This window comes from Diadema antillarum, unplaced genomic scaffold (genome assembly GCF_040938485.1).
Source record: "Diadema antillarum isolate AM-2024a unplaced genomic scaffold, OU_Dant_1.0 scf00000151, whole genome shotgun sequence".
Taxonomy (NCBI): domain Eukaryota; kingdom Metazoa; phylum Echinodermata; class Echinoidea; order Diadematoida; family Diadematidae; genus Diadema; species Diadema antillarum.
Genome location: NW_027271040.1, coordinates 1,537,110 through 1,554,169, shown reverse-complemented (window position 1 = coordinate 1,554,169; position 17,060 = coordinate 1,537,110). Strand labels below are relative to the sequence as shown.

General features: G+C 38.9%; 1 protein-coding gene across 1 annotated transcript in view; it reads left to right on the top strand.

Annotated features, from left to right (window-relative positions):
• Positions 1-13,874, top strand: part of LOC139721832 (peptidyl-prolyl cis-trans isomerase-like 3) — a 35,937-nt gene extending 22,063 nt beyond the window's left edge. The window contains exons 2-5 of the mRNA XM_071633152.1: positions 7,851-7,978; positions 10,552-10,660; positions 11,460-11,578; positions 13,739-13,874. Of these exons, the coding sequence (XP_071489253.1) occupies positions 7,851-7,978; positions 10,552-10,660; positions 11,460-11,578; positions 13,739-13,874 (492 nt within the window). The remainder of the gene's footprint in view (positions 1-7,850; positions 7,979-10,551; positions 10,661-11,459; positions 11,579-13,738) is intronic.
• Positions 13,875-17,060: the final 3,186 nt, after the last annotated feature.

The following is a 17,060-nucleotide window of genomic DNA, read 5'->3' as shown; positions in this document are numbered from 1 at the left end:
TAATCTTCAAGTGTAGTTCTTTATTCATTTATATGTTAGATTAGTGTAAAAACATGTAAAGTTGGGTAATTTTTATTTCTTATTTCATCAATTTTTGTTGATTTTTTATTTGCACATCCCTGTGTCTGTACCTTTATGTACCGCTCATGTTTCATAAGAAGGGACAGCGAGTGAAAAGTAATCACCATCATAAAGACATATCTTCCATTGAAAGTGACGAGTCATGATGCAATGCCACATGAATCAATTGTCTTCCTATCTGTGAGGTAGCGCCAGTTTAGCACATACATGTACTTCAATTATTTCTTGGTGGTGGCATCAAACATGGGATCAAAGGGAATAACACTGTTGTTACTCCATCTCTTGAACCTCCTTGGTGACCCTCAGGTTGCCTTGAATTAGTGGTGTCAATTGGTCTGAACTCTCTGGTTGGGAAAATTGGGCAAGTGTGAACTCAGCCAGAAAGTGCTCTTGGCTATACGATACAGTGCCATTGAAAATCAAATGACAGTCACATGTATGGGAAGTTGGACCATATGGAGGTCAGCTTTGGCACTGTTTAGATGCCTTTGTGCCACTGTGGCATAGCTATGTAGATCTCTAACTCTTTCATACACCAATGCCTATTGTACAATGTAGTTTATCGAGGGCTATTCATGCTGGCAGTGATATTACTGTGAGAATTGCTGGGCATCTGCGCCAAAGACCACCCAAGACAGCATCAAGCTCCCATGTCAGGAAAGATGTTAAGAAAGCAACTCTGACTAGAACTCTGACTCGGAAAACCACAATGTACATTGGGACTCTTCCTTTCTTCATCGACATTGCCTATTATTTGACACATAAGCCGTCAACTGTACTGTATGCAGAGTTGACTGTATTGGCGATATAACTGTTTATCAGAATCTTCATGGTCAGGTGATATTCTGCCATAATTTAATCCTTATTTTCTGCTTTTTGTTTTTTGTTTTTTCACTAAGTGGACACCGTATAATCCATAGTGTTTTAATAATTATGCAACACCATATACTGTAAAATGAGGCATGTTCGCATGCATTTTAATTTTGCGAGCGCCAAGATTCTCGAAATTAAAATGCACGCAAAATTTCTTGTCGACACTATATGCATTGAACTCCAAGTCGCAAAATTTTCATGCCACGTAAAAGGCCGTCGGCTCCAATTCGCAAAAATTTCATGCCACGAATATGTCATGTTTTACAGTATATGAATCGTAGAGCTCGGTATGAATGTATATTATGTATGTGCCCATGAATGGACATCAACCCTTACTGTGTTTTCTTTGCCAATTGGCACAGATATTTGTGTGGAACTACCTGTCAATGAATAGATATTATTGTATCCCTCACAACTTATTTCTTGTCCTCTGATTGGTTGAGGGTATTGAAAGTGGCAAAACATATTTCCACCATGAAAATCCTAGTCCAACTATTTCCCTAGGAAAGTAGTAAAAAAAATATATATATCATACTGCCATAGTGATATTTGCTAAGCGCACGCGCTTCACTCTTGTCACAAGCGCATATTTTGTTGCATGAGACAGTACGTCACAGTCCGGTTTTCCACCAAACGCACTGCTTCTACGCTTCATGAGATTAAGGGCATCGCGCAGTCGATGCAAAAAAAAAATGACTTTAAATCAGTCAACCACCTACATGTACTTTACTTTGCTGTTACCGTTAACCCGTTGAAGACGAGTCGCAAGAATACTCGGGTAAATATGTATGGAAAATGTGTGTGATATAGCAAAATCAGTCCGTCCTCAAGGAGTTACATATACCATTCATTGGGAGGGATATAAAAGAAATATACCCGGTACCACGCTATTGTTTAAAGTTCTGGTAACATGTGCCTGCGGTGACTTCAGTAGCAGTATTTTCTTTGGGGCTGCGCCCCTCAGAAAATGGTACTACTGAAGTCACTTCAATATATAATCATGCACATAGTTTCAAGTAGAGCCTCTCAGGCCTGGTATATTTAATCCCAGTAATTCCTATCGTGGACCTACTACACAATGGACATTCATCGCTCGTTAATTAATTCATGCACCTGGTTCTGTCAAAAGCGTCACAAAAGCATTTTAAGCATGTTTTACTGCTTTGATCTTATCATCACCGCTGACAACCAGCCTGGATAAAAACAAGACGACGCTTTGAGAAATCTAAAAACTACATGCGCAGAAGATAGTAATTATCTTAAATCAAGAAAAATGCATGTGCAGTTGTAGTGTACATTGAGAAATTATCGCTCAGGTAATTTCATTTGCGAAATGCACGTACTTTACGAGAGAAAGCAATTATTTTGACAGATTAGTTGTGATTTGTAATCTAATTTTCCCCATTTTTCGCTCATTGTTCCAGAGTAAACATGGGCAGTAACCGTAGATGGCAAGTATGTCCTATCATTAAGCCATGTTACATGCTTGTCCACAAGTGTCCACTTCATTAATTTTCAATGTTGTGACAGGAAAACTGGCATGTTTTCGGGTTTGCTGCTCCCTTTCATCGGTGTTTATTCAAAGGCAGTTGAGTGTGAAAAGACACATCAGCAAAATAAGACCGCAATGAGGGAAATGGTTCTTTTGTCAGTGACGATGCATGATTGCATAATCGTCATTATCCAAGCACCTGAATGTACTCATAAAGATGCGCATAATCAGGTGGCGGCAGTGATGATGGGATCAAAGAAAAACCTTCGTTTCTAGTCCATGTGTAGTAGGTCCATGTTCCTATTGTGTCACCCTCCCTTCATGTTAGACTGAGGCATATTGCTATGCTTGAGTGGGCTTTGCTATTCTATACAACTACATAATATGTGACCGTGCACCTCAAAACGAACATAAAGTCGCACACACTGATTTTGCGTGAGGACTGAAAATAAGTGAAATGGGTCAACCTAGCCGAACTTGACTTTTTCATATTTTCTGAAAGAGTGGGTCTTCTTTTACATTATGCTAAAATTTGGTATCATAAAACCTGCAGGAAAGTGTGTTTTTTTTAGCAGTTTATGTCAAACATTTTTGGTAGAATAGTGTGATTAAGTGTGTCTTTAGAATCCCTTTTTCATTTCTGAAAAACCTTGTCCACACTCTTCACTTTCAACTCTAATAACTTTTGAAAGGATAGTGCTACTGCTTTGAAAGTTGGCATTAATTATGGACAGAATGTGTTAATGAGGCATGCTTAATTTCAATTTAATCTATTAATCCCTTCAGGCTTCATTGTTGTTACTCTGGTGGTTTACTTCCTGTTTTTTGTCCCTTTCATCGCACAGCCAGCACGGTTTGGTAAAGATTAAGCGCTTGAATAGACACTATACTTCAGAGCCTGTTTTCTCAGTTCACACTTTTCCTGAGTTTGTGCTTTCTTTCCAATATTTAGATAGGTTAGGAGAGTCCATTTGATTTGAGTTATACATCATTTTAAAGCTTAAAGTCTGCTCTTTCAGAATATGGTCTTAAGTAAAAATTCATGTCTGGCTTTTGTTTGTTTTGAGGTGCAGGGTCACATATGTAGATCAACTCTGGACAGATTACTGAATACCAATGAAAAGGCTTGTCAAGCTATGTGTAGTGCCTAGACCCAGAAAGGGTTAGTGTTTGCAGTCTGCCAACTCTGATGAAAAATCTAGTAGAAGATTTTCAATCTAGGTTTCAGATTTGATGGAGATTTCTTCTCCTTTGATAAATATTATCAGACAGTAGTTTATTTCTGTATATTTTGGTGGCATTATTAAATAACCTATGTATTTCTACATTCTACTAATCACATGTAAGAATGAAAATATTCTAATTGACTTAAGTACAGTATGTATTATGAGGTGGATATTTAAATATATACCTCCGCCATGGAAGAAGGTTATGTTTTATCAATGTTTGTATGTCTGTCTGTCTGTCTGTCCGTCTGTTTGTTTGTCTGTGATGTATGGAACAGATGATTAAATTTGGGTAGTGATCAGGGAATATTGTATGTATGGATTTTTGAAGAATTTTTTTTTCTTTTTGCAAATAGGGTCATTGAACGTAGGGAGTTCAAGCTGTGTGTATTTGAGGTTCCCATATTTATGCGCTCTAAAGTGCGTGCTCTGCTCGGGCGAAGCACCATGCGCTGAGCAGCTGGAAGCCGATGACGTAAATTAAAGGCTTCTACATTGGGAAACTGGACGATTTTTAGCTTGTATGTATGGGATGCAATTAGCTGCTTGGGGGACGTCTGCACTCTCAGAGTGTTTTTCTAGTTTTAATTAGTTTCTTTTTTTTCCCCTTTTTTCCCCTTTTTTTTTTTAGGTGCTGGGTCTGATATTCTGATACAGCTCGTAAAATTATTCGCACTGCCGGAGTAAAGATTAAAATTGTCGCTGGGGCGACAAGACCTCGTATCTACAAAATGTCAAAAGTTCAGGAGTGCCAAAAAAATATGGCGGCCAAAGCACCATATCGAATGGGATAGCCTTTCCTTTGACGTGCCATGGTGGCTTCATTTTGGGGATAAGACAGTCAGGATTTGGACAGTACATGTACATCTGACCATTAAACTAAAAAAGTCATTTTCTCCAAAATTTGAGATGAGGTCTTGTCACCCCAGCGACGAAATGAAATGAAGATGTGACCTACGGATCTACTCTACCTCATAATGAAGGGGAACTCACTGCATTCACCTTCGTGATTGTAAACCCCTTTCAGAGCTAAGTATTATAATGGCACTGCAATGTAAAACTTATCATTCTGCTGCAATATGCTTGAAGTGTGGATCTGATTAGTCAAGTTGGAATGATAGTTGATTCATGTGACATATTGGTAGGTGCAGTCTTTTAATACCGTCCCGTACCCTTTCTATTTTATGATGTGGTTGTGACCTGTTGTATGTCATTTATGATTGTGGTACTGGTTTATGCAAGATCTAATCATGTGATATTTCATTATAGGTAGGTACAATGTGTATGGTGGAAACTTATATTGTTGGGATTTTAACTGATAGCTCAAAGCTGTTGTGAAATAAAAGGATAAATATCAACTCGTAATTTTGGTTTTGTCTAATGATTCTGTATTTCCTTTTCTCTTACTGTCAGAATATCTCCATAAATGATCTTTCCCGCATATTCTAGTGTATTCTAGAATAGACAGAGAAAAATACAGATTACATATATATATATATATGTATATATATGTGTATATATATATATGTAAGTATACAGTATATGTGTGTGTGTGTGTGTGTGTGTGTGTGTGTGTGTGTGTGATATGCAAATCTACTGAAGTACATTAAAAAACTGGCTACAGTATATGGTGTGAGTAAACTTGTAGGATCATGCTCTTAAATGGTAATGCCAATATAGCCAACACAAAATTACAATTTGTTCGACCTGGCAGCAAGTACATGCAAACCAGAGAAACAAACATTCACCAGAAATATATGACAAGTATCCACCCAATGACACTGCTGATTTGGCTATTTTAGTAGATAGTGTAGAATGTATATAATGGGTCTTTCCTGCTGCCATAATTCATAATGTGCATTTTTTTCAGTCATTTTTTTTTCTCTTTCTCTTTTTGCTTTTGGCCATTTCTGTTTCAACTGTGTGTCTGCATGATTTAATAATGAGAAATTCACTTCTCATTTTAGTATCCGTCAACTGAATGATAATCTGTGGTCACTTACAAGTGTATGTAGCTCTACTGTATATCCACAGAATTGCTCAAAGTGCTTAAAAGAAGTGAATATGAACACTGGAACAGCACATACCAAATACAATATAGAACAGATCGAAGTACTTGCATGTGAATTGAAAAATCATTTTACATGTAATTTCATTTTGAATTTGTTGTGAGTTTCCCAATATATCCAGTGGCAATTTCAATAGATATTGATGAAAGTTTCAATAAAATTTGAATATAAGATACACATGTGAGGGTTATGGAATTTTGAAGCATAGCATGATTTCTGAAGCCGGTGATCTCTGTCACAATTATATCTAGAAAAAAAGTTATTTCTCTCTTCACAGCTCTGTTTGATCAGTGCAGAACAAAAATAGTGAAAAAAAATGAACTTAAATATATGTTTTTTTCCAAATCAATGATTCTTTACATCAGGTTGTCATTGTTGCAGCTGGTAAACAAATTGCCCCTCATGGACGCAACCGATGCTGAATAACATTGAATAAATGGTCGTTATTAAAGGTATAATTTACCATTTGCAGATGAAACAAAAACCCAGCATTAGTGCTTTAAAATACTTTTAAAATGTGACTTAGGGATAGAAACAACCACTGTAAAAATTTGAATCCGTATAATTGATGTTAAGTATTGTTTGATACACAAAATGTGAAAAATAGTTATAATAAAAATGTTTCCAGACTAAACCATCTACAGTTATGTTTCATTGAGAAAAACAATGGTATCTCTTGATGTTTCAGGCTTTATTGCGACATTTTTGTATGGTAGGATGTTTTGTGATACAACTGACCTACACATATGCATCAAAAGTGATATCTTGAAAATTGTAAAAATCATTGCTCCCAAAGGTAAACAGGACCTTTAATGTCATTGAGGGGCAGTATGTTGGACAGCTTGTCAACCAGTTGTAGTTTGATTAAAAAAAACTACCTCAATACAAGAATCATTAATTTGCATTATCTGCTACAATCTGTCGATCAGAATAATCACTGTCTATTGGGCAGGAGCTCAGTAGTCTAGTGGCTATGACAACTGTCTAATAATCAGGAGATTGTGAGTTTGAATCCTACCAGAGTATGACTGCCCATTATTTTATCATGGCTGTTACTAAAATACTAAATGATTAGTGGTTATTTACGTCAAAGAAGGCCAAGTTGTCAACCAGTTGCTAATTTTATTCTGAAAGAAATAGCCCTGTCCACCTTAAAAGTGCAATTGCTTCATCAGTAAATGCTGTAACAATTTTGATTGTTCACTTCAAGAAATTAAATGAAATAAAACGAGAGTTTTTCATGCAATCAAATTGGAGGTCATCATCTGTTAATAAAGCCATTGCAGCTTAGGTCAAATTTCACACTACTCTCCTTTGCGACTTACCTCAGGGCATTGCATGAATGCGCAGAGTGCTGATGCCACATGCTTTCCTACCCACACCATGCCCCAGCACTATCCAGTGTCACAAGGTTTGACATGAGACTAGCAAGGTGACAACATGGTCACTTCATTAATTGCATTTTGATGTGACTGGTACCAATAATACTGTTCTAGAAAGACGTGAAACTTTCATGTCCTTCAACCCTTGATGCTGTATGATTTTGTTCCATTTGAACCAAAAATTGGTGTGTTGTTGTTTTTATTTTTTTTTTTGGGGGGGGGGGGGGATGTTTCACTTTATTCTATATCCTAAAGGCGATACGAACATGGAATGAATGTTCACTTAAATCTCTTTGTGAATCTAGGCAACTGACTTTGCAGTCATTCACTCACTTCAGCACACACATATCTCTTTACTGAAGCTTACTACTTTGTAAGGCAAAAAATACCCCCAAAAAACAAAAAACAAAAACAAAAGCAAAAATGAATATATGCCCCCAAACAAACAAAAATATTCATCTAAAAGTAGCTTGCATTACTAACAAAACAGAACAAATCTGGCAGGTATGAGATGGTGCTTGACAATCTTGTAATCAGCTCAGACCGTATTGTAGGACTAGTGTCAGAGGGTTCCTTTTAGAATGCTCAGGGATTATTCTTGGCAGGCTAAAATGCTAAAGCATCAAATATTTTGTTTGTATTTTGTCTATCCATGCCTTTCTGCCATCTTCCATGCATCTCATCCCAAATTTTTGTCTGTCTGTGTGTTTCAATTGTGTCCCTGCAGTCTGTCACGCTGCATACTGACGTCGGCGACATCAAGCTGGAGCTGTTCTGCGACCAGGTGCCGAGAGCCTGTGAGAACTTCCTAGCCCTGTGTGCCAGCGAGTACTACAACAACTGTCTTTTTCACAGGTGAGCTCCATCAGACCTTGAGAGTGACATTAAAAGCAACATTCAAAAAAAAATGCAGGAAGTCATATTTCTGACACAGGGACAGATCCAGGAAATCCGTAAGGGGGGGGGGGGGGAGGGTACTTTTACAAAATTGTCATATAAAGGCTCGACAATGGCAGTTGCCCGGTGGCCCAGGGCTTCCAGAAATGTAAGTCAGGCCACCAATTCTTATGACTCTGCCATGTAGTGTTGATGGATGCATTGTGGTTTTTGGTTGTCAGTCTGTCTGTCTGTCTGTCTGTCTGTCTGTCTGTTCTTCATTCCCTCCTTAATTTTGTCCATCTGTCTGTCCTTCAATCCATCTGTAATCAATTTAATTGACAGCTTAACTTTAGAACTTTTGAGGTATCCTAATGAAACTGATCGGCATATGCATGTGTGAGTGAACAAAGTTGTGCCTACCAACCGTGTTCAATGTCAAAGGTGCACGTGTTCAATGTCAAAGGTCAAGGCCAAATTCCTAAAATTTCACTATTTCCCCCATATCTATGCAATGCATGAAGGTGAATTCTGATTGCAGAAGAACTGTGTTTTGACTGAAAGTAAGCATCCCATCAACAATATGAATGTTTTTTACAGTTTCTGTGCAATACAATTTTAAAGCATATTTGCAGAACATTCACATTGTGAACTTACTTAAATTTCAAGTACCATCAGGAAACCCTCATGTAAGAACCACTGACAGAGGTCTTGGATCATGTACCATGATATCTAATAGATATAATCATTATATGTCACTGTCAACCATGGCTGATCCTTTATGATTTCTGTTTAACAGCTAGAAATAATTTTGGCGTCTTGACGACAAGTGTGTGTATGATATCTAATACCAACTTATGTCTCATTATAAAGCATGGCACAACTTTGATATCCAAGCCTTCATTGACTATGTAGTTTTCAAGAAAGCATTGCACTTTTCAGGTGTGAAAAGGTTCTGGTACCTGCAGAAACACTTTGTGAAAAAGTGTCTGGGAGTTTATGCTCATATAAAAATTATCATGTTGGCACTGAGAAGATTATAAATTCATACAGTGTAGTGTATAAGCAGTCAGAAGCATATTGTTTGTGTCAAGGATCGATGATGAATGGTTTTTGCCAGGGTCATATACCAGGTATCTATTGTGAAAGCTGTCGAAGGTTAGGGAAATGAAAGCTTCTGTTCACCATTATGGATCATATAAATTAGTGAGAGATAAGCATACTGTATAATGCAATGTCATTGGGCTTATTCTAGGGTAAAACAATCCTGCTGTGATGAATATGATGTGCATTTATTGTGTTTTTATGTATGTGTGTGTGTGTGTGTGTGTGTGTGTGTGTGTTTGTTTCTTTGTGTGAGTATGTATGCACATCAGTGTATTTCTTTATTGTAAGTTTTGTTTTGGAGTTTGCATATATCAACAGTGAAAGGTGTAATTTCCCATGGTTTTTGAACTTCATAATTGATTGTTTTTAGGCAGGAACAGATACATGTTTGACTGCAGGCTGTCAGTGTACATGATGATTGATGGGGGGTGCTATGGCATAGTGGATAAGACTTCCAGCTTCCAATCGTAGGACCCGAGTTCAATTCCTGCCTAGTGCTTACGTTCTTGGACAATACATTTTTACTCACGATGTCCCTCTTGGCCCAAGTGTATGTATTGGTACCTGGCAATGCTAGGGTAATAGTGATGGCAGGGCCCTCTGTTAGAGCAGTGGCAACGCTGAAAAGGCTACCCTGCACAAAGAAGACCTTATTTTTATGATGATGATGATGATGATGATGATGATATTGTTATGATGATGATGAGGACGATGATGATGATGATGGTGATAATGATGATGATGATGATGATGATATTGTTATGATGATGATGATGATGATGATGATGATATTGTTATGATGATGATGATGATGATGATGATGATGATGATTAACTCTTTACGTGCCATAGTGAAAACCCCCTGTGTGCCACGTTATTCCCAGACACGAAGGTAGTCATGCTTTGAGAATTCTGTTTTTCTAATTTGTATAACCTCTACAAATTTCTGTTAAGATGGGCATAATAGTAGGCAAAGTTAAAGAGGAATGCCAAACTTTGTTTCGATATACATTTTACGACGAATCTATCTTCAATTTCTCTTTCGAGTGGCCAGTTGATACATTACTGTAAAGGCATGACTTTTGCACATAAAACGGCCGTGACAGAAACTTGGAATGTACGAGCAAATCTAGTTGGGAACACCGCTTGATAGTCAATCACCACATAGAATGCAAGCCGTATATGAGAGGAACAAAAGAACGAAAAAACGGTTTCATTGTGCCGCGGGATTAGCAGTGATTAGCGATTTATCGATCGGTTTTGGCGGCTTTGTTTGTTGAGCAGAATATGCGAAGTTGGCACGCCGTCGACTGAGCCGGATGTGCGAACGTGGCACATAAAGAGTTAAAGCAGTGGAACTGAACCACCGCCATGAGTTGAAATTCAAAGCTTATTTTCTATTCACAGGCCTTGTTACTTGTTTTTGTTTTTTTTCTTGTCTCATAGGAACATCCAAGGTTTCATGGTACAGACTGGAGATCCGACGGGCACCGGGAAAGGAGGCACCAGCATCTGGGGGAAGAAGTTTGAAGATGAATTAGTTGATTCCCTGAAGGTCTGTATGAGTCATTTTTGTTTTTATAATCTTAGAAGGAGGATCAAGAATTTCAATTACTTAATCTGTACATAGATTTGAATGTCAGTATTAATATTATGGTCTGTCAATTGCAGAGACATTTATAGATGAAGTGAATCATACGCTTGGAGCATTGTTTTTGAATTCGTTAAATTGGCACCACTTGACATGCATTATTTTCATTATATTGCACAGTCATGCACTATAATTATTATGAATTTGTACATGGGTCATTCAGTATTGTTAATGCACACTATGAAGTACAACAACAATTTTAATACTCTGTCATGCAACAGTCCGGGCAGCATGCGATGTGAAGCACATACTTAGCCCTCGTGTTTTGCTTTACCCTGGCCTATAGCCTCAGTAAAAACACTTCCATCAAAGAAGATGAACAAAAAGGAAAAGAAAATGCACTATGCTTGGCTAATGATGCATTTGTCATGACTATCCGCTAGTACTGTTGACTTTGTTCATTAGGGGGCCTCTTTAATATGAGTAATATTCTTATGCAGCATACTTTGGAATATTATATTGTGTAGGTAACTTATAGTTTACATTTTGATTCTTCAAAGATAGAGTCCACCAACCCATCGCTGATGAAATAAGCAGTATGAAATACCGCACCTGATCTACAAATGACCCTGTGTGCATTCTCCCATGGGATGATCCAACAATCGCTCTTCTGGGAATTCCATTTCACTCTTTATTTGACTGAAGCAGTTATGTGAATCTTTTGTGTATATTACGCTCTGTCATTGTGTTTGTGTATTTGCAGCACAATGTGCGAGGGGTGGTTTCCATGGCCAATAATGGTGCCAACAGCAATGGTTCTCAGTTCTTCATCACCTATGCCAAGCAGCCTCACCTTGACATGAAGTACACCATCATTGGAAAGTAAGATTCCCCCCCCCCCCCCCCCCCCCCCCACGCACACACATTTTTCCAGGGTTGCAGTTTGTTATTCAGAAGGTTGATATTCCGAAGTTGAGTTAATCAGAAATGAAATAGGCTTCTTTATTTGAAGAATACTGAGCGAAGAAAATACTATTAAAAAGAATAGAAACAAACTGGAACCACATTTAATACACAATTATTAGTCTGATAGTTCTTTGGAACCTCCCTCATTTTGATGTCCTAGTATTTAAAGCAGTCCTGTATTCAGGATTATACTGAGGTATATTACCTCTCCCCCTTTCAGATATTTGTGAGACTCTTTTGTTTGACCAGTGCTTTTCTACTAATGTGTCCATTTAGTATAAACCCATTCCAAGGTGAAGACAAGAGTGCCTGCTTTCGTGGCCTAAATTCATGTTTGTGTTATAATGCCCAGAAAAGTGGGTTTGTTAGATTTATTCTATCAGCATTCGTTCTCCTTCTGCTTGAAAAATGCGTATATCACAGTATTATTTACCTTGCCCTTGTTCTGCAGTAAAACTCATATGAACATGAAGATTTCTGTGATCGCTGACCCCAGTCACCCCATTCAGGTGCCTGGTTTTGTGTAGAGCAAAGTATTCTGTGAGCCCATCAATGTACGCTCTATTCATACCTCACACCCGATCGATATTCCCATTGTTCACTGGCACATGTAGTTGACCGTGGAAAGGGGGATACAATGTACCACTTGACTGCCTTCACACAGGTGGATTACCAACCTGTCTGCCTCTCTGTCGACGGGCAAAAAGAATCACGTTTTGGGCCATTAAAGGCACTCAGAGAATTGCGGAAGGAACAGGTTAAATGAAATTATGAGATTATAGGAATTGCTATAAGAAGTTGTCATAATTTGTCACCCTTTGTATTCTTCCTCCCTCTGCATCGATGTCTTGTCCACCTTGGATTATTTGATAATAATATCAGAGCTTTGGTGTTTGATCCAAATTCACTGTGCCACTGCTGGCAATCAGGGATAGCCTGCCTGGTGGTAGTGTCACTGTTGTAAGCCAGGTTAATGATGACGCTGACAGTCTCCAGTTGACGTTGCATAGATTTTATTGGACAAATCAAACAGTCTCAGTCTGCCAATACATATTTAAACTCCGTATCATCCGCATTATCCTCAGCTAGATGCGTCTAGACTCTATACAGAATGACAAATGTAGTCGACACCAAAGAGCTCGCAGAGACTATGTCCACGTCCATTTTTCTCACAAGTCAAAGTCAAAGTCAAAGTCAAGAATCAATTAAATCTGCATCATCTTATCCCATGAAAATAAAAGTTGCGTTGTGCCCATGCCAACCACACGCACACTGCGCCATTGGCATGGACACAAAGCGCCTCAACGCATTGACGCAACAATAACAGACCGCATTTCCATTTACCACATCACTACCCAGAAAGCAGTAGCTGTCAGGTCGAGTCCCACTGGTTCCTTTTTCTGACATGTTTGTTAGAATTGTAGATCAGCTGTTGCGATCTTAAAAACACAGACAGGGTGACAAATAGTAGCAACTTCTTACAGCACATCTTCCTCCTGCATCAATATTATCTTTCTACCATTGTAGAAAGCATTTAAACTCTTGTAAGGATTTTCACTTTGTACCGAGCATGTACACATACCTGGCAGAATTGTAACTGAGAAAAAAAAAGCTGATATATTGGCTGCTGTGTCAAAATATGAAATGTAGTTTACCATGATATTTTGCCGGCATCTTTACAATAGCTTAAACAAATTCTGTAATCCAACACAAAAAGTTACTTTCTGCTGCAGTGTTCATTGTACTAATTGACATGATGTGGAAAGAAATAGAATCAAAATCTGATAAAGATTACATAGATTCTCAATATGTTTCTCACCATAGCTGTGTAAAAATTACATTTTTAACATCCATTGTGCGGGCCAGATTGCATATTGTGTGCATGTGTGATATTTTTGCCAAGATTCTGCTAGGATCAAAAGCTCTGACCTCTGTAGACTCCATTTTACTCTACTGGCTGGCCACTATTTGATAAGAAATTTTCAGCTGCTCCTTTTTGCTACATCTTTCCCAACTAGAAGAGTAAGGAAAGATAATTCCCAGTATTTCTTGTTCTTCTCAATTTTTGTCCACCAGAGTGATTGATGGGCTCGAAGCCCTAGATGAGCTGGAGAGGCTGCCGGTCAATGAGAAGAATTTCAGACCACTGACCGACTGCAGGATAGTGGACGTCACCATCCACGCCAATCCGATCGCAGATGAGGCTTCGTAGCGGCGCCCTCAGGGCTCTGGATGGAACTCTCAAAGATGTCTCCAATGCAAAGAAGACAAAGTCTGTGTCAAATCAGTCCTGTACAGTATGTCCAAAAAAAAAAAATTACAATTGGATTTTTGCATTGATAACACTCAATGTGATTAAACTGTCCAGATCCTACTTCAGGGTCTTAAGATATAACATCTTAGCTCTATTTTGCAGAAAACCCCATTCAATTTGGTTAAGCGGTCACAGAGAAATGTGTTGTAAAGCATGTCATGAGTCTGACTCTTCCAAGTTTAGCACTTGAATGCTCTTGGAACTGCACATTAATGTGTAACACAATAGACAGAGCTTGGAGGGAAGAGATTCCTGACAGGCTGTACAAAATTCCTCATTTCTCTTTGACCACTGAAGCAAAGTGAATGGGGTTTTCTGTAAGATGTGGGCAGTGAGTTATAGTTTCATACCCTGAAATTGTATTTGGATCGATTCACTATTTTTAAAGTTATCATTGCAGAGGGTCCCGTTTTAATTTTTTAGGGGACATACGTTACAAGAGGAACAAGGATGACAATATTGGTAGCCACAGAATGCTGAGACACCAGGCCCAGTTACACAAGGAAAAGATCATTGAACTGTACAAAAACTGCTGTAGGAAGCCATTTGCCAATGAGGCTGCAAATATTTGTGTCATTTCTCCTCATATTGTTTTCCTTCATCAAATGAAAATATCGTTTCGTGAATTCTTAGTATTTGTAACACCATAAGGCAAAGTATAGTTGTCCTAAATGCTGGTGCCGTTTTTTAATACCGAAAAGACTATAGACCCGGGTTTCTACTGAATGTTAGCAGACACCAAAATGTTGTCAGCAGACTTTTGAACTTTCCAACCATTAAGTTCAAACTTATGATTCTTTCAATTGCTCCATTGCTGTCATATTTACACTTTTGAATTGTCAGTTCGTGCCATCATAAGATATGTTTAGATGGTGATTCTCAACCTCAAGGATAAGCTATCTTCAAGGACAAGCTCTGGACCCTTAAAGGGGATGGCTAGTAACCGATCAGTGGGAATCAGTGGGAATGCTGAGGGATGATTGTTCCAATCCTTGTGGGATTCATTTAAGAGTACATTATATATCTACTGTTGTGTGAAAATTATTTGCTTCAGAACGGTCTCATATTCAAGTAATGTGCAGATTAATGCCCCGTCACTGACCTGGGACGCTTACCTGGAAACATTAAACTGCACATTACTTGAATATGAGACCATTCTGAAGCAAATAATTCTCACACAACAATAGATATATAATGTACTCTTAAATGAATCCCACAAGGATTGGAACAATCACCCCTCAGCATTCCCACTGATTCCCACTGATCAGTTACTAGCCTTCCCCTTTAACTACAGAGTAGGCGCGGTCAGACTGGCAAAAGATCGAGAAGTTTACGATCACGAAGTTTGGGCCATTGGTGCGCGCGCAAGCAAGAGTACGCCGTCCGATGGCTAGTGATTGTTACATAACAATGCACACCTGTACACGACAATGGCCTCACACTTCAGAAACGGCGCCCATAAACAGATCGAGAAGTTTCGCAGGAAGTTTGCGGTCACACTGGTAAAACTTCGAGATCTTAAAGATCGCAATCTTAAACTTCTCGATCTTTTGCCGGTCTGACCGCACCTAATGTGCGTTCACATGACGAGGCCTATCCTCGAAGTGGGCTGAGTTCATGGAGAGGTCACGCTTATCTACAAGTTCATTGATTATTTTGTCCACACAATGCTCAACTACGAGTGGGGCTTATCCTCAAGGTTAAGGATCACCATCTGAACATAACCATTGTGTTGTATGAATTTTAAAAGTTCTTGTCTACATGTTGCTTTGAATGCCAGTGGCAAAATGTTTCAGTGCCATAGGGGTATGTGGCTGTACAGTAACTCTCAACCCAATTTTGCAGTTGCAATGTGACTGATATGTCGCCCTCTCTTGACCAAAGTGTACTTGTCCCGATTTCAGTTCACAGCGTTTGGAATGGTTTAAAGGCAGCCGATCGCCATCCCTAATGGTACGTAAACTCCGAACGACCGAAGTTTGTGTAATGCTACCACTGAGACAAGTTTTAGTGTATGTGTGTGCGTGTGTGTGTACGCATCATACACAAACATTGTCACCGCGAGCTGCGGTGATTGGAGGAGAGAGGCCAGAAGACGCTGCGGCGTGTGTGTGTGTGTGTGTGTGTGTGTACGCATCATACACAAATATTGTCACCGCGAGCTGCGGTGATTGGAGGAGAGAGGCCAGAAGACGTGTGGCTCTTTTGGCCTCTCTTCATGCGCATGCGCACTGAGAGTGTGCGTCCATTCGGAAGCTCTCGGGACAGCCATTTTGGGTTAGGAGATAAGCACAGGGAGCTCTCTTGTAGCCTACCGTATTTTCGCTGACCCATTGAGCCAGCGCTATTCTCATTCGGGGGTCACTACATTTGATACAGAATGGGGGAGGCAGCGTGTTGCGTTCGTCTCCGTGCCGCACAAACCACTCGCCACGACCGAGTGTCTTTAATGTAGCCACAGCTATAGGAGAAAAAGTCACGGTTGCCGCTACAGACATGAGGCCAAATGAGTCTTAAAGGGCTTGTATAATTTTGGTTGAAACTTAACTTCAAGTTTCTAACATTTTTTTTGGTATGACAATGAGTCACTTCTTCTGAAATGAGATGTGAAAGAGGATGTAATTCCAAGAGGAAATCGACATTTATTAGATTGATGAAAATCAGTTTTGAAATGGCTGAGCTATTCAAAATAGAGTGATTCTACTAAAAGGTGGGGCCCACCTTTTATTACAATTGCTTTGTTTTACTTTGTTTTGGGGTGTTTCAGCCATTCAAAAACCGATTTTCATCAAACAAACTTTGAATTCCTCATAGAATGGTATGCTATGCACTATTTTATAGGTGGTTCCTTGATATCTCACAAAAAGTTAAAAGCCTAATCCTCATCTCCACCTATAGGCCTACTATACTATCTTTTTAAAACACGAGATCTGGCATGAAGTTTACAGCATGTCTTCTGAACACATGAACATTAAAAGTGGAGAAAACTTTACTTACCTATTAAATTGCAGAGTGTAGAACAAATATTTGCATAGCCTGCATTTACTTTCTTTATCCTTCTCATTATTTATAAGATATGTAATA